Source organism: Patagioenas fasciata, chromosome 9 (assembly GCF_037038585.1).
Source record: "Patagioenas fasciata isolate bPatFas1 chromosome 9, bPatFas1.hap1, whole genome shotgun sequence".
NCBI classification, from domain to species: domain Eukaryota; kingdom Metazoa; phylum Chordata; class Aves; order Columbiformes; family Columbidae; genus Patagioenas; species Patagioenas fasciata.
Genome location: NC_092528.1, coordinates 21,690,555 through 21,708,732, shown reverse-complemented (window position 1 = coordinate 21,708,732; position 18,178 = coordinate 21,690,555). Strand labels below are relative to the sequence as shown.

At 39.1% G+C, this 18,178-nt stretch overlaps 1 protein-coding gene across 2 annotated transcripts in view; it reads right to left on the bottom strand.

Moving 5' to 3' along the window:
- Positions 1–18,178, bottom strand: part of USP13 (ubiquitin specific peptidase 13) — a 54,065-nt gene that overhangs the window by 15,214 nt on the left and 20,673 nt on the right. For both annotated transcript variants that reach the window (XM_065844483.2, XM_065844484.2), the window contains exons 4-11: positions 14,523–14,644; positions 13,980–14,122; positions 13,610–13,794; positions 9,242–9,336; positions 7,557–7,744; positions 5,888–5,959; positions 5,528–5,621; positions 914–1,039 (exon numbers count right to left, since the gene is read on the bottom strand). In XM_065844483.2, coding sequence (XP_065700555.1) covers positions 914–1,039; positions 5,528–5,621; positions 5,888–5,959; positions 7,557–7,744; positions 9,242–9,336; positions 13,610–13,794; positions 13,980–14,122; positions 14,523–14,644 — 1,025 coding nt within the window. The remainder of the gene's footprint in view (positions 1–913; positions 1,040–5,527; positions 5,622–5,887; positions 5,960–7,556; positions 7,745–9,241; positions 9,337–13,609; positions 13,795–13,979; positions 14,123–14,522; positions 14,645–18,178) is intronic.

The following is an 18,178-nucleotide window of genomic DNA, read 5'->3' as shown; positions in this document are numbered from 1 at the left end:
CCACTCCAAATCTGCACTGAAACAGATCAAGCCACTTGTAGTTCATTATCCAGATGGCAATGTCATACAAATAATATACTTCCTCTTTATTGTTCAGGTTAATGTCTGTTATCAGGAAAAAAAAATCAAAACAAACGAGAAAAATGTCTTCTAACCACCCTCTAATCAATACATGCATTTTGGGATGTGGAACATTATGCATGCAAATGTGAATAACTTTGTCTAAACTGTAACACATGAATAGACACTCTCAATTCTTGGGGAAAATGGGAAAAAGAGGGAGGAAGGATGAAGAAGAAATGCTTTAAATCAAACTTGCATGTATTTGTAAACTTCCTTTTCAAAAAGACAGCATTAAAATTCACAGTACTGATTCTTTTACACACAGCTTTGAGCAGGAGTTCAGTGGAACTAACGTTTTATACAGAAATATTCAACCAACAAATAGTCACTTTGCTTGCAGCAGGGGAGTCCTTCCTCCCACAATGATTCGATGATGTACAGCTGGGATTTGTAAAAGAATTGGACATGGTAATTATATTTGCTCCCAGTGATTATATAAATTTGGAATAATAATAATAATCACAATACTCAATTCATTAATATTCCAAGACAGACTTCAATATGGTACAAAAATGGAGAGCATGTAATCAGAAAATGAATAGCAATTTAGAAGTTGCAGTTGTTATCAGCAGCACTGGCTCCATGTGTGGTCATGCAAGAGCCTGAAATAAAGAGCAGGAAGAATTAAAGAAAAAAATGTTTCTAAACCAAAATTAATTTAAATTGGTGCCATTTTCTATATATCCAAGACTAAAAAGAGTATAACAAAAAATGAGCCACTCATATAACAGCTCTGCCCTCATTGTCTAACATAACCAGGGAAAAGAAGCAGTAATTTAGATTTTCTCACCTCTACTAGATTTATAAGGTGTAGGAAAAATTCCCGAGCATCTTGTTGTCTATTAGAGGAAAATTCTGGGTGTCCTTTACTTATAAAAGCCTTAAACATTCGGGGAGATATTCCATTCTGTTGAGGCTAAAAAAAAAAAAGAAAAAAAAACTTTTAAAGAAGGATTTTTCTTAATTCCTGGACAAAATATCCCAAAGTCAGTGCACTACATACATCTACGGCCTATTTCTGCCACTGGAGAAATGATAATTTCGGTTTAATTTGGTTTTCCATTTTAATAAAAATGGAAAGGGCCCTGAAACATTATTTGATGTTTTTAAAAAATGTTTTACAACGTTCACTGTATCTGATTTTTCCATGTTTTTTTCAAGTTAAAAAGAGACTTCTGAAGGTTTACTAATAGTTAGTAGTTTTCTGAAAGCCTACACTGTTTTCCAACATCTGACATTTCTTTCAGAACCCTTTTCCACCTAAAAGTGTGTGGGTATTGGAGCACTTAGGTATATCAGCTAGCAGCTTTACACAGGACAACACTTTTCCAGAGATCTCTACAGAATCAAGCACAGAACAACCAAAACGTGTGCAATGTGCATTCCCAGATGGGTTGTTAAGAACAAACATGAATTTGCAATTTGCAGGTGTCAGTCATGTTGAAGGACCAGAACATACTGCCTCTGGCCATTCAGTTACATCAGTATGAAACTACTCTAAGGCAGAAAATCTCTAGCTTCCAAGAAAGACCTAGTTTTGACTTTCTCACCCTCTATGCTGCTTTAAGAAGCTTCCCCGATCACTGCAAGCTGCATCCTCAAGACAACACTAGCTATTATCCCTTTTAAACAACACTTTTGAAAGGGTCAGAATTTTTTACTCATATTTGCCTTCATCCTCCATGAGACTAATTAATTTTCAAGACAATCCAAGTGAAAGTGTAGCCTTTAGGGTATGTGAGATGTTAAATACTCAGTCAATCTTATTCTTTACTACAGTTGCACTATCATACCAATATAAAACCAGAAAAAGCAGCATGAAATGGAAGGTGTGTAAAACACTCTAAAAGAACAAAACTTTACTCTTGGTTTCACCAGGGTAAGGTATTCCTAGACCCATTGAAGTCAGAAGCAGATTCTCAATTTTAATCCTTTTTCAACTTCTGGCAGCACATCAGCAACCACATTAGGCTCAGATGCTCTTTAGAGGCTCATGTAAACAGACAGAGTCTCAGCATTGCTTGAGCAAGATGATGTTCTAGGGGTTACATTACTACATACCAGGCTTCTTTCTATGTCAGAAGCAATAACATGGCAAGGTGGCACATTTGCCCTGATGTTAATAGCAATGAGTTTGGAATTAAGCCTTGTTCCCACCTATACATTTTTTACTCAGCCATTTGAGCAGGGAGAAACGAAACATGCCATGTGTGACAGTCTACAGAAGAGGATCAGATCTTGTCCCCTAAACCCTTTCCATCTCAAGGGCAAGAAAAATAGCAGAAGAAATGGCAAAGCTCTAAACAGAAAATCAAGTTCTAGCTGATAGCCCTTTAGACTTACAGCCTGTTTTTCAATGTTAAAGTGGGTCCAAGAACACTGCTGCCATTTCCAGACTCAATGCCTGAGGTGAAAAATTTTAGCTCCACAGTACCACAAATATTTATAGAATACCTGGCATACTTTCCCTATCAACAGTTGCAAAACAGTTTAGCTAAAAATAGATCGTGCTGGACCATTGCAGACCTCTTACGTATGCTTTTACAGGCAACAACTCCCCAAAACTTTGGATGAATTCCAAAGACCCAGAAAGCTAAAGAACTTCCTTGCGTGTAGGAGGGGAATAAAAAAGTAAATGAATAAAAATAAAATTAATAATTTATTTTATAGACACAATGCAGAAGTACTTGAAAATGCTGAAGGCATAAAATCCTATGCAATTCTACTTATCATATATGTCAGTAAAACTCTCTGGATGACTATCTGTATGTATACCACTGTTACTGGGAGAAGGGGAAGACACCAAACAAAAAAGGCACCCTTAAACCAACAAAACGTAGATTTGCATGCCTAGAGTGAGGGAATGGATAAAAGATCTATACCTGCCTTTTTTGTTTTCTAAATAAATCTTCAATACAACATAGAACAAAAGAAGTAAGAGCTATTTGAAATCCTAATACATGCTACAAATTGTTTGCTAAAGAAGTCATCTGATGCATGTAACTACAACTTTTTTAAACAGAACTTAGGAACAGCATATTTATCGTTAAATGCCAGCGGACAGCTACGACTACCTGATGGAGTTTTATACCATCTGTCACTAAAGCGTTCTCAACATCTCATTGCTAGTAGTGGCTGCTGGGTTAAACACAGACATGTAGCTTTATTCAAAGGGTTTAAGTTCCAGCACATGATTCTTCATTCATATCCTGTGTGTTTTTAGGAAAGCAGGTCAGTCAGTATAGATAATTTAATGTGAGCAGTCTGTTGCTAAATCTATTCCACTATTCCTTAGTCACAGTGATGCATTGATAAGGTTTTAACTCATTTAAAGGAAACAAGCAGGACTCATTTGTTGTTCCAAAACAATGAATAGCTACTGTACAAAGCAATTACTCAGGAGACACGGGACTTTCAGATCATGCAAACTACTCTGCACCAGATACTCTATCTTGGTCCAAAATCTTCTTGGCATTCTGATTTCAGAAGAAGAAATCCCTATATCAATAACCAATAGATGAAGGTAGAGGAAAATATCTCTTTCCATGGACACTATCACCACTTTGTGACAGAAGTGTGCATGACTTCTACTGTGTATGAAACTACAAGTTGGTATCAGAGGTTCTTTCACCATAAAGACAGTTCCTTTCTACAGGTAGTATTTTCAGTATTGGTTATTAGTTGACCTTTCAATTCTAACTATCCCATCTGTGGAATCCGTGGTTTGACTTCACATGCTGCTTGGGATTCCAACAACTGAGGCTGGCAGGTACACAAATATATTCTAAGTCCAGTTTTTTCAGCATCACTTGAAACAAGACATTTCAAGGTAGATGTTTTAAATAGTAAAACAATCCTAAAACAGTAAATGAGCTTGGGTAGATAATATTATCTCAGTAACTAACATTTTGCTTAAGACAACTGTTGATTGGATGACTCTAGGGAAAACAAGGGCAATTTCAAAAGCAGCAGAGATTGAGCAGAATGGTAAAATCTAAACTAATCTCACTCTCCAAAGGTTGATGGAAACTTACGCCAACTTAGAAAAAAAAAAAAGAACTTTTCCATCTCACCACTAAGCTACTGACACCTTTTCTTCTTCACAAAAGCAAGCAAGAGCAGGTAAAAAGATAAACCAAGTGAATCAGATAGTGCCCATAAACCTTGTTAATACAAACAGATCAGTCAGGCGTTTGTCAAAAATCATCCTTACTGTTAAAACCAAAAGACTGTTGGAAAAAGAATATGAAGAAGTTTCCTGATGACTGTGAGAGTGGATGTATGCATTACTGGAGGAGGAAAAATCACAGACAGATGAAGACACAGGTCTACGGATGTTCCAATGCAAACACATGCCATGATGATTTTTGCAATGTAAGAGAAACAAGCAACTTCCATGTTGCAGAAGAACAACACAAAGGCAATATGAAGATTATAGAACCAACAATACTGCAGTTCTTGAAACTAGATACTAGGTGGAAAATGTGAGCTAAAAATCTCTTTTGCTACAAAATTACCACAAATTATAGTAAAAAGAAAAGTACAGTCTCCCACTGGTAATACTCACTATGACAGAGAAATAAAATCCCGTATTATATAAACATGGGGGAAAAAAAAAGGTTATTTCATCCCCCAATTCCTCTCTCCTTTGTGTGTAGCATGTTAGCTATACAGTACGTGCCCCTCAGTACACCTTTGTTCTGAAGCTGCCTGTTCTGAGAAAGCAGATTCCAAAGTTTTCTTCTATTGTGAATTATTTTAAGTCAGAATATACACACTGTTCTGCCCAGGTTGTTCAGCAATTAAGAGTTTCAATTTATATCTCAAATTACATATACTGCTGCATTTCCAGGATAGATTCCACTGGCACAGACATGCTTCTGCATGATTTCTCTATCATGAAATACTTGAATAAAGCCCCAGCAGACATGGCTCTGCACAGCACCACCTTCATTACATAAAAGCCTTCAGCACCACTCAATCTTGCATTACCTAGACACCTCCTCCTGAAATCAGGTGGAATAGTCAGACACTTCCTGGAAACAACTCTTTAGTTCTTTATTTCTGAAACTTGAAGAGGGTTTAGAAGTTTGCTTCCAAATACTCAGGTCTCTCTAGGTAACATTTTTTGTTCCTCAGATAAGATAAACATAAGTTGCAAGTTCTATGCACTTTTGTACTCATCACCGGAGCAGAACACTTTATTAGCTGAACCAACGGTTGTTTTAATGCTTTGCATAAATAGCCCCTGACTAATATATTCCTGACTAGAACCCTGCACATTCCACCTTGCTAAGCATCCCATGCTGGATCCACACGTGTTCTTCAATGCCCAGCACCTGTTCCCTTTTCTCAGGATATCACTTTTATCTAGTTACCAGGCTGCTAAAACTCACTCAAATACCTTGTGTTCTTCTTTCATCACCTGCTCAATAAGCTCAGATTTCACGGGTGGCTTAGAGTACTGGCCTGAAAGGAGGCCGTGTCCCAATTTAGCCCTGTGGAGAAGAAAGTGACAGGGTGGAAACAAACGTGAGAGGAACAGAAAAGCAGAGATTTTTATTCCAAGCAAAAAAGAAGTTTACTGTCTTTGATTCCCTGATGAAACATCACTACATGCAATTAAGCAGGTAAATCTTCCCATTCTACCTTGTGCAAAATCTTACTTTCAAGACCATGCAGAAGTGGACTTTTTTGCCTTACCATTAAATTATTTCAATTCTATTTAATTTGACCAAGTAAAACATTGAGAAGTGTCACTTACATCTGAGTGTTGAAATCTTGTGTTGGATCAAGAGGAGAGTAATCAAATATTCGTGGAAGGTTTCCCACATACCTGGGTAGCAAGAACAAAGCAGAAGCATTCAAATATTGCAGCTAGATTTACACAAGGATATCCTAATGGATCCTCAGCCCTCACCAGTGATACATCAGCAGGCTACCTCTGTGCTAATGAGTCAAATTTTGTATCATAGCAATGACTTAATCTATCCCTGGCAAATGCTTCTATCATGGAAAAATAACAGTAAAGAAATTAGGAAATAGACATGTAAGTTTTGCTTAGAAGCTTCTAGCTATAAAGGATATGGAGCTGTTGTTCATCTAGAATTTAAATTCTATTCCTTGATCTTGAAATAGTTGCAGGATGGTGTTGCTCAAAACCACGGAGCTAGGTTGAGAACCAATGCACTTTCGACTCCTAACAAACATTGTCAAATAAATACCAAATTTGTATCAGGACCAAAACATATAAAAAATAATGGTTTTTATTGAGTTTCTTCAGAGGAAAAAACACTGAGGAATACATTGTTCTAGCCAGTTTGTTGGAAAGTGAAACATTTAGTAGTGCACTATCTGAACACTGTTTCACTTGAGCCCAAGAAGAACAGGCTAGGTAGATATGGCCATGTTGAAAGAATACATCTAATTTCTGCCTGGTCCCTCTTCCATCAAAGATCTCCAGTACTTTGTCGATAGTGAGTGCTCCAAGTGACTCCAAGGACCACACTGCTAAAAGCAATTTCCCTTAATAAAATCCATTTTGATATTTTTTGAAAATGGAGATAGAAAAGCTGGCACATAATGAATCTACAGACTGTACCCATTTGGCTAACAAAGTGAACAAACTTTTCTCCCTCTTCTTCTCCAGAAGGCCATTGCTACGTGAAAACCTGAGAAGCTTTCCAAAATCTAAAAGACTTACTTCCAGCACACACATTACTACTGCTGTGGGATGAAAGAGGACTCTGAATTTTATTGCAAACTGTAGACTGCCCTTTATAAAAAGGCTTCTTTCCTTGGACTGATATGTTCAGTTTTGATCAGTCAGGAATATTTCATATTTTTCTGTTGTGATTTTTCTTTTTACTCCCTTAATTATTCAGTGGAATAACATGTTCACACTATCGTTTTCATGAAATCCGGTATTTTTTTTTAAATAGGAATTTTAATTTAGAAATGCCTCTGATAGTTTCCCTCTTCTTATCCAGACCTGCATGCAAAAGATGCATTGCTTTTCACTAGCATGGATCAATATTAACATGTTTGTGCCAGTACAATTTTGTGCACAAATGACACTGGAATGATTCGTGCAGCTATACGAAGGCATGGGCCAGTACACAAAACCCTGATGTGATACCGATGGTACAGAGATAAATAGAGATATGTACACACGTGTATAAAAACCAGAGACAGAGCAATCAAGTTTACAAAGTGGCATATGATTTCCCACCCCTGAAGCTGAGTAAATTCTGATTTCAAAGGCAGATTGAGTTTTGTGTTCCAACATTTTCCAGAACAGAACAACACATTAGTAAATCCTCTAAGCAGCCACTGAACCGAGACCTGTTTGCAGGTGAGATAAAAATTAAAATAGAAAAACAAGACTGAGGAATGCAGCAGCTAGTGACTAGAACCAGCTTCAAGCTACTTACGCTCGCTGGAACTCTGGGATGCTGAAAATGGCTTGCATGACAGCATTGAGGTAGCAGCTGTTTCCCAGGTTCTTCATGCCAGTGTATCCTGGGCCATACATGGGCTTGAGTTTCACGCCAGCTTCCTGAATCACTTCCCATTCGGAGACTCTGGGTTTTATATCATTATCTCTTAGCTCATTTTCTGTCTGAAAGCAAAAAGATTTTTTTTTAACTTGTTTAAATTCTGCAACAATTACACTGCTGCTATCATCATCACCAAATTTGTGATCTGTACTCTAGAAAAGAAGAGCCAAACCAATGGGCAAAGGGAGGTAAATCCTGCATGTAGGGGAGAAGATCAGGGTCAGGAGACCAGCAGCTTGTTCTTCCAAGATACCTCTTAGCTCTTTACCACAGACCACTGGCTCTCCAGACATTCCTACTTGTGACCTCAGTCCCAGCTGGGAGCTTCACTTCTCTCAGGGCTGTGACCTAACGCCTCAGCATAAAAACATTGCATTTTTTTCAGGCTTCCTATTCCATTTATAATGGCCAGGAATAGCTGCTGGTGTAGAAGCTGGTCCTAGCAAACAAACCAGATGAAAAGCCGCAAATTCAAGAACTCTTCCCCCTTCTTTCAAATGGGAAAAGCCAAATTTTGTGATGCTGATGTTTCTCCCCTTTCCAGTTCAGCTTTTGGCTTGTAGATACAGGTCGCTCCAGTGTTATTTACTGCAGCACTACTCCACCACTTCACTAAGAACTTTTCAGACTGGTCTGAAGACCGGAGGTGAAACCTTTGCAACACCTGAGACTAAGTTTTCAAGGTTGGTGAGTAAAACAGGTTTTCAAGAAAGAGCACTGGATAAAAAGGACTTTTTATTCACAATATTGGTAAGGAAATTAGTATATACCAAAAATATTATTAGTACCATGAAGGCTTTTGAAACTGCAGTTTAACTCTTCTCTATCATTCTAGAGTTATTATTAGTCTTCTCTCCACATGGACAATGAAATACACTAAACCAAGATCAGGTTTGTTAATTTTTAACAGTTTTCATGTTTGTGTTCTCAGATAGTGATACTAGGTCATGTGCTTGAGTGGAGAGAAAAAACAAACAAAACCAAACAAAAGCCACAAACAAAACCCCCACATAACAAAACCAACACCCACTGGGCTTTATAACCATATTCCATTCAGATTTCTCAGATTATTTAAATAGAAATGGAATCAACATCCACTATGATAAAAATTATTAAAAGGACTTCTATACTAATACAGACCAGCAACATGCAACATGCAACATGTTCAGGAACAGGCCCCTTTTGCCCCAGCCCCTTTCTAATGTACCACATCACAGACCACACTGTTTTCTAGACTCGAAACAATGTATTTTTTCATTTAGTAATGTATTGATTAACATGACCTAAACTGAAATTTATAACTTTATGTAAAAACATTTCAACCAGTTTTTTACTTATCTATTGCTTAGCTTGTTTTTGCTTAAGATTTGTATCTGTTTACACACGCAATAGGCAAAACACAATCAGGCTGGCTGAACTTTTCAAAACTAAATAGTATAACAGTCTGAGGGAATCACACAAATATAAGCTACACGTATCATTCTTCTCCCATTTCTCTCCCACCCCCAACTAAACAAAAACCAAGTAAACAACAAACTAACACAAGGCAGATTTCCTACCACTTGCATCTGTAGCATATCGATTCCAAAGTGTGCCAAATGTTTTGCTATATGTGGATCTAAAACCGGCTCCTCTTCATCAAAGGAATAGACATCTACAAAAGCAGAGAGAAACAGATGAGCCGCAGTATCAAATATTATCCCTTCTATTTGTTTACCAACGTTGCATTGGCAGTACAGGTCTGCCTATACAAGATGCCTTATTCATATTCTCCACATTTGGTTACGACCAGCAGAAAAACGTATAGACATCCACGTAGGTCAGTAAATATCTTAAATGTTCTCAACACAATCGACCTCGACTACTCTCCTCGAAAGAAATTACATGCCCTTGCAGTACTAAAACCTAAGAATATTCATAATGGTCATAGTATTTCCCTCCCCCGCCAAAATATGAAATTTGTAGGAAAACAAGAAACAGAGAATGCAAAATTCTCAGATATGTGGCCAGTCCACATTTTGAACATGGCAACTAGAGATTCTGAGCTTTTGTGGAGCTATTAGATACAGGCAGACATATCAAAACTGAGATTATCTGGAGCTGACTACTGTCAATGTTATTTTAATTTCTAGTACAGTTAAGGAATCCACTTACGCCCTTTTCCCTCGGAAATGCAGGTAGAACTGAGAAATTATTTACTAGAAATAAACAAGTATTTATTGGATTGGACACCATTGGATTGGATTTGGGAGACTAATCTTGTGATTAGGGAGAAAGGCCAATTTTGTGACTGAAGTGTCTTGCTTTATTTTATGAGAGACCTAGATTTCAGTTCTACCTCTATGATAGGTACTTATAGGCTTAAGTAAAATCCCATAAACATTTTGGCAGGGCAAAGTTCAAACTGTGGAGGGAAGCAATATGTCTAATGCTGATATTTTCATTATGAAACCAAGTTTAATAAATCCAACAGAAGGACAAAATGGTTGAGGAAAAAAACCTCTCATTTTTGTGTTTACCAAACAAGTTCTGTAATGAATCCAAGTCCAGAGCAGGTTTCATCTATTTGAGCAAATAATAATAATGCTGCATAAAAGGATATGAGTGATAAGCCATGCACTAGTAAGACTTGAACATTTTTTCCTCTTCTCTGGCCCTTTCCTCTGTAGTGAACAACTACTTCCCTGCTTTGGTCTCATACCAAAATCCAGAATCCCCTGCCAGTCTGCCTGCACTTCTCTCAGCCAAGTTTCCTTCATTCCCAGCAGGGTTTCTCTCACAGTCACTCTGCCCCAGATGACCAGATCTAGCCTGTAAGAGAAAACTTAGCCAGGAGAAAGAGAAACAAACACAGAAGAGAGCAGGAACCCAGGTAAAGGCTGTTCAAAGCATAAATACCACTTCTGAAGGGTCCTTACCCTGCCCTCCACTGGCAACTACAGACCCTGGGTATGACTCAGCCCATCACCTATGTGAGACCTGAACAAAAAGGCAGTCTCTTTCAAGTCTGCCAGTGCCCAAACCACACTGAAGCAACAGGTTGAAGGTTAGACAAGACCTCAAAGACCTAAGAAACTTTTTAAATGTACCAGCCCTATGAAAAACATTAACTCTCTCAAAACAGGGAATTGTGCTTTGAGCTGGATTGCCAGTTGCTGATTAGGCATCAGACCCTCTATTAACATTGGCCCTGGTGACCTCTCTGGCATGTGTGTGTCTGTAGCTGCCCATCTGCTGGAATTCCACTGTGTGGTAGCAGGACAGGACTGTTCATCCCCCCACAAGAGATCACAACATTCCCATAGTCTTCTGGTGAGATCACAGCGCAATCAAAAGATCCTGCAAATTTCAAACACCTAATGGAGTGAGATTACACATCAACTTATCTTGGGTGACAACTTTCAAAGTGGAAGTTTTGATTTTGTTTTTCCTTAGCTCTGGCAACTGAAGAGAGCAGCCATCTGGGACTACTGACCCAGAGCAGCAGAAATGGAACACAACACACACAAATCTTTTGCTCAATCCCAGCTCTTGTGTCATACATAGACTTCAGTACCTTCTGCTGCATTCCCAACTTAAATTATTGGGAAAGAGACAGAATTCACTTATTTCAAAAAGATCAAAGAGCAGCCAATCAAAGAAAGAAGATGACAGCGCCCAGACGCAAGTCTGTAATGCTGTCATACAGACTCTGGTAGATAAGGAAAGCAGACAAATCAGCAAATGTGATGTGCAAAACCTGGTATCATTAAACTGAGAAAGTGGACGAAAGGAAGAATACAAGCAGGGTAAGAATCAAGAAAAATCTGAGACAGACAACAAAAAATATTATTAAACAGAGAAAATCCTTTATTATTCCTATTATGGTAAGAAAAGTGACAATACTACGTGTACTTCCTTTTCTTCCATAGCTTAAGATTTACACCTGTTCTGCTGTGTAGACATCACTCCTTCCTTCTTAGAGGATAAAAGGCAACAACAACACTGTCTTTGAAGAAACAAGTTGCTCAGGATCCCCCAAAGAAGTATGAAACATTGCCAAGACTGGGATCCACAAAGCAAGTACGTGTCAGAAACCACTGCCAAAGCCCCATTCTATTCCTCAAACCAGTTTCAAATACATAACCTGACGATGACTTGAAATGAAATCTAATGGCATTGTCAAAAGAAGCAGCAGGTAGCACAGTCTGTCAAGTAGTACTCAACCTAGAGAAGCAAGCAACTTTTTGGACTGTGTTGTGCATCCTGTCCAAGGTCCAAGAGTAGAAGATAGAAGCCTGGTTCAATTTCTGCCCTGATCCCAGATCTGTTTGTTGACAGAACACTACAAAATGGTGCTAATGCCACAGAAATCTTTCATAATATATACAACACAGATTTCTCAAGAAAATACAAGGAGATTTTCTCTGCATACACACAGGTTAAGTATAAGTGGAATATTGGCAACACCTCATTCTCTTTCTTACCGATGTGAAAAAGGAATGAGTTATGTCAGCAGAGTGACTAATGCTTATTACTCCTCTATCATCACCTCTCCCCGTCCAGTCCAGAGAAGGAGAAGCCAGACAGACTTTGCGTCACAGAGGCTCCCTCCTGAAGCTCATTTGTCATCCAGCCCTATTGAGAGGTTATGATTACCACTGCAATATAGATCAGAGAGAGAATAATTACTGAAAAGGAAGCAAGGAGAGTTGGGGGAGGGAAGTATTTTCTATAGGGAAACCAAGTAAACGTCATCCAGAAGAACAAAGGTCTGTGGAGAACAGCTGCTGCCCCTCATTCAGAGGGAAGGATGACAGCCTGGCCTTTGTTATCCTGAAGGCCACATAAGATCAATGGGAGGCAGAAAGACAGCAGCCATAAGGAAACAAGTACTGCTGCTAAAGATGGGAAGGAAAAAACAAAACAAAACAAAACAACACACACACCTTCAATAATTGAGAAACTGAGATAGAAATCATCCAAGATCAGGCTCATGCATGGAAACAATATTCCATCCGGGAGGGAAAAGAATGAATTTTGCTCAGTGTTTCTGTGGCACAGCTGGTTGAATCTCACTACAGTCTCCACTCCCTGACACTGAATAGGACTTAAAGATGAAAAACTCAACTGATGTGTGTTAAAAAAAATGGCTGCTCTAAACAGCTATTCTTCATCCATATGCTCATAAGCACTAAAACCAAAATATAATCATGCTATGTGTTCTTCGTTTTTTATTTCTCTGTATAGCTGCAAAGGATCTTTTTGCTTACGACTTTTTCGGCTACTCATGCTTTTAATTTTACACACCATAATCTTTTCCACAGCAACACTGTGTAACGTCACACCCGGAGAATATGAAAATAAGGATACATCTATAGCTTTTTTTCTCCCCTCTCAAGATCATCAGACATTTTACAAAACAAGCATCACAGCAGCACCATGAAGATGAGTGTTCCTTAGACTGAACAGAATGTTACTGAAACAAGAAGGAAAAGCAGTACAGTTTCCAGTATGATAAAAAAATACATGCTGATAAGAACAGACTTTTCTGAATTTAAAAATCATTGTCCTGTTATTATTTCTATGTTACACAAGACTGAATAATTTGCCCTAGCAAATGCAGCAGGACTGAAAAACACTGCTTCTCTGGATTCTGCTGTTTCAAAACAATACCATTCCTCTATTATAAATCTACTATTATACAAAGCCAAAAAACTATTTACACCAAATATAGAACAGGAGAAGAAGAGCAGATGGAAAAGGTGAGGGCTTTCTTCAAATGGAGTGTGTGGGTCATTTTCCCCCATTCCGATTCACAGGGTCTTCTTTGCATATCAGTCTCTCAAACACTTGCACTAGAAGCACAAACCCAACTGGTAATAGATATACATTGACAGTCTCATGCACAAAAGATAACCCATCTCAGAACTTTCCAGGTGGCTGACCTGCTCCGTCAGGCGTGATGGTTCCCAACTTCACGGCCAGGGGATAACCCGTCTCCTTGTAGTGTTCCATTGCATGCCCGTTCCCCCCATGGCCATCAAAGAACCACTTGCCACACAGCACCGAACCATCTGTCAGGTTTAGCCACAGATTCTCCCGCAGGTCACATTTAGAGCATTTCCAACCACTGCAAGCAAAAATAGGAAGAAATTACAGAAATAAGGCAGGAACCAGCCCTGTATTTCCAATTATGGTAGGTCAAACCAAACATACATGCTCAGCCTGAAGTCACGCAAGAGAATTGTTGGCTTCAGTTCTGTTACTCTGGACTGTATTAGAGAGCCTACAATGAACAAACCTTATCACCCTCACCTGGGGGGAATTCTAACACCGTTGTCTAACTGTACAAGTGTTTTGGCATGTTTAGATGCCTGTAGTTCTTCTTCCCAAGAGTCAGGTTCCTGCTTTCTGTAGGGTGACTTTGCGCTGAGGAGTGCATCACAAGCTATCGTCACCTGGAAGACAAACGTATATCAATCAAAACCCAACATAATTCAGCGACTGGACAGAACTTGGCATTCAGCCCATTGCTAACCACATACAGAACTGGATTCATATACTTAAATACACACATATTCTTTTAGATAGCAGTTGTTACTATTTTAGCAGGAGAACAAGCACATGTACTATGTGAGCCTCCCTGGGACAACTTGGCATCACAATAAGGGAAGGAATACAGCAGGTAAAAGGAAATCCAGAAAAAAGTAGACTTGAAAAAATTATTACTCCCTATTATAGTGGGTTAATAAAGATCTATATGTAAAAATCAAGCAACACACAAGAAAACAAAGCATCATGTTGATAAAAACTGAAGCAGGAGACAATTCCTATCACCACTTGCACACACTCACTGACCAGTGCTGGTAACTCTTCTATATTGGGTAATGCGATTTCATAGTGATCAGGAAATAGAACAAGTTTTGCTTCATCTTCGTATTCAAAGTCATCACTGTTGAGATCACCGTTTGTCTCTAGATCTGGGAAACAAAAAAAGATGGGGAATGTTAGGAAATTGTCCCAAGATCAAGGTTCCTAAATTGCGGCAGGGGTACCACTATAAAACATTGCTTGCCTGAGATCAGCCTGCAAGGTGGCACTGTCAGTAGTTTCTTCTGACTATAAATGTTTGTGAAGTCCTAATCTAAACTGAAACCTGACCATCCTGTAAGAGGTTCTGAGGACCAAATTTTCCATCTTAATCTGGTCCCCAGTCACAGTTGATTTGCCCCCTTTCCAAGCGGTGCACTGCATCCCATTCTGGGAAGCAGCTAACAAAATTTTGGCCATTTTGGACAAAATCAGGATATAATACTGCTGTGCCTTTTACCCAGGATCTTGGAACACTATAAAATGTGTAGACCAGGTCACACTACCCACGGTCAAATTGCAGAGCAGAAACAATGCACCTCTGTTTCAGTCCCCCATACTTTCCAGATCATAGACCTGTCTGAAACATGCCATGCCTCCCATCCATCTTGAACCTGTGGCCTTTCCTCCCACAAAGACGTCCATGGCTGGAAGTATTCCCACATCCATACTCTCAAATAGCAACAGCAAGTACAGTTATAACAGCATTATTCTTCTCTTGCTAACTACTCTTTGCAACCAGTGTAACTATTTGTTTAAAAAGCACTTATTAAACAAATAATTACACTGGTTGCAAAGAGTAGTTAGCTTTCCTTTGGAGATCAAGCTTTCCACAGTGTTTGTGTACACTCTTATTCCAGTGTAAGGATGATTGTTTTGCTTAAATATGAGCCTTGATCAAGCAACATCAGCTAAAATGCTTGTCCGGAAATAAGTGGACTCAAAGAGAAGCCAGGAGGGTATATAGGTAACTAAATGGCCAGTACTTATCTCTCTGGCTTCATCAAAAGTATGATTATCCTATAGTGACAAGACCGAGTTAAAATTTTGCTCAGTTCTTTCCAGGACAACTGAAAAAGTTTAGACCAAACATGTGCATGTTGTGTCAGACATTTCACAAGATTCAACTGCAAAAATAGCCTAGGCAAGGATGGGATCTTCTGGATCATTCTGCCATCTGGAGATGCTGGACCTGCTGTATTCTGATGTACCAGACAGTCACTGACAGGGTAAGGTTCAACCAAGACAGAAAATGCATTAGCAGTAGGTAAAGCTGGCTCTTATTTTCACTCCAAGTACACGCATATGCTAAACGAATTACTCAGTACTAAACGAGCACTGGTAGCAACCACTGCACCCTGAGAATGTCTGAAATCTCAAATGTATATTTTGGGAGAGAAGTGTGGATGACAGAGGCCAGATTCAGAAAACTAAGCTCTCTACTCAGCCAGTGGGCAGTAACAGCCTGAACATCATAAGTGAAAAAACATGTATCAAAATACACTTTAACTTGACCTAGAAAGACCACCTCTTCAGAGGAACATAATCCAGTTTCCATTCAATTCTTGGCTCACCTGTTGCACCAGCTAGTTCTGAGGGGTGACAACACCCACCATCAGCAACTTTCAGCAGCAGGACCTCTTTCTCAGCAGCAACCAACAAAACCCCCTTCTCACCAATTTAATATAGACACAAAAGCAAGAATTTTTACTATTCTGAAAACATGACATTTATAAAGAAAATATTAATTTGTTACTAATTCTCCAAATCACACTATTTTTGTAATGATCCCTTTCCCTTACTGCAGAATAACAGAGACAACCAGTGACCTCACTTTACTCGGGGCTTTTTTCCCCAGCTGTTAGCAATCCTGTGTTTTGATAAAGGAATGAATCTCAGCAAACGCAGCTTGCAACAGTAACCTCTTTTGTTTTAAGAAGCAAAGAAACTGAGTATCTCCAAGCTGATGATACATATTGGCAACACATCACAGAGAATTTTCACTTCATGCCCAGCAATTTTATGGTGGTCAGCACAGCAAAACCAAAAGTACTGACCATTTCCTAAATATTACAGATGTTTCTCAGAGAGGATAAAAACTCAGTGTATGTTTGGACAGGTTTAAAGGCAGCAAAGGCCTCTTCCAGGGCCTGCAGTCACACTCTTCGCTCAGCCACCAGAGGGAACCTGAGGACAGCTCACATCAGCCACTCTTATCTGCAGATGTCTGTTAAACCTGCTGGTATTTTTATTTCCTTAAGATACCGACATTAAGTTTACAGTACTCACAATATGCTATATAGAAATAGCAATAATACAGTTGCCTGGGTTCAAAATGCCGCCACACACTTCAGGTCATCTCACAAGCCAGACAAGGATAGCCAGATAGTAGCAACTGCTGCTGCTGACCTGACGTGCATTTGAACCAGTTTTCCAGCGATGGAAGACTGAGTATCCTATTAACAATCGTCTGCTGCTGCCTGAGGACTTCACACACTCAGGAGCACCAGCCTTTTGTGTGTAATGGGTAGCGAAGGAAGGTTCCTTTTTACCTTCCCAGGCTTCATACCATTCACATTACCAGAAAAGCAGAAAATGATGTCCAGTCAGCATGGCATGCTGGATGTCTGGCACACCGATATGGCAGCAGCACACTTCTTATTTTAAGGAAAGATACACACAGCTTCATAACAGTTCCAGGAAAAAAATAAAACAAACAAAACAAACTACAACAAAAAGAAACCCATGAGGATTTAACTGGCAATTCCACTTTTGCAGATGAGCATGTAAAGCTGGTACACTTCCATTCCACACACCTACTCCTTCTGAATGAGAGATAAAGAAATAAAGCCCTTTTGGACAATTATCACTCTGAAGACAGTTTCTCAGCGTTCAGAACCAGTACTTCAGAGTGGAAAGGACTTCTAAGGACACTGACCAATATCTCGTTACAGCAAATGACCACATAAACTAATACCTTTTGTTGACTGTCAGACAGTCTTCTTAATTATGTCCAGTTGAAAACCCTCAAATTACTACTCATACTTTTAAATTGTGGCTTGTATGTGCTGAGAATCATAGTTGACAAGTTCAGTAAGAAGTTCTACCTGCATTCTATTTTCCATGCCTGTGCAAGGGCAAACACAGCTAAGAAAGCATGAGCATAGATATAAGAAAAACAGATTACTATTACTTTAGAAGTAAACATTAATGAGGGTAGAGGCTGACCCCATAGCCACTGGGAATCAGGTGCAGCCTGCAGGCTGTTTTGAACTTGGATTTAAAACTAATGCAGATTTGAGAAAGGAACAAGAGTAGATACAAGAAAGAGGAGCAGCAGGAAATCTACTTGCAAAAGGAGCATGCTTGATTAAAATTCACTGCGACACCAAAAACATTGAAAAAATACAAACTTCCAAGCACTATACTTCATATAAAGCTGCTTCTTGGACAAGGCTGCTCTTCCAAGGTGCATGGTGAGAAGAATCTCTGGGCAAAAAGGGTTTACTCAGTTGTAAGACTGAGCCACAAGACAACCAATCAGTTTGTAACCTTCTTGAAGAGCTGACAGCTTGGTGGTGAATGTCCACACGACAACGTTTCCCCCCTCTTGTGGACTAAGAGCTTTATGGTGCCTCTTCAGA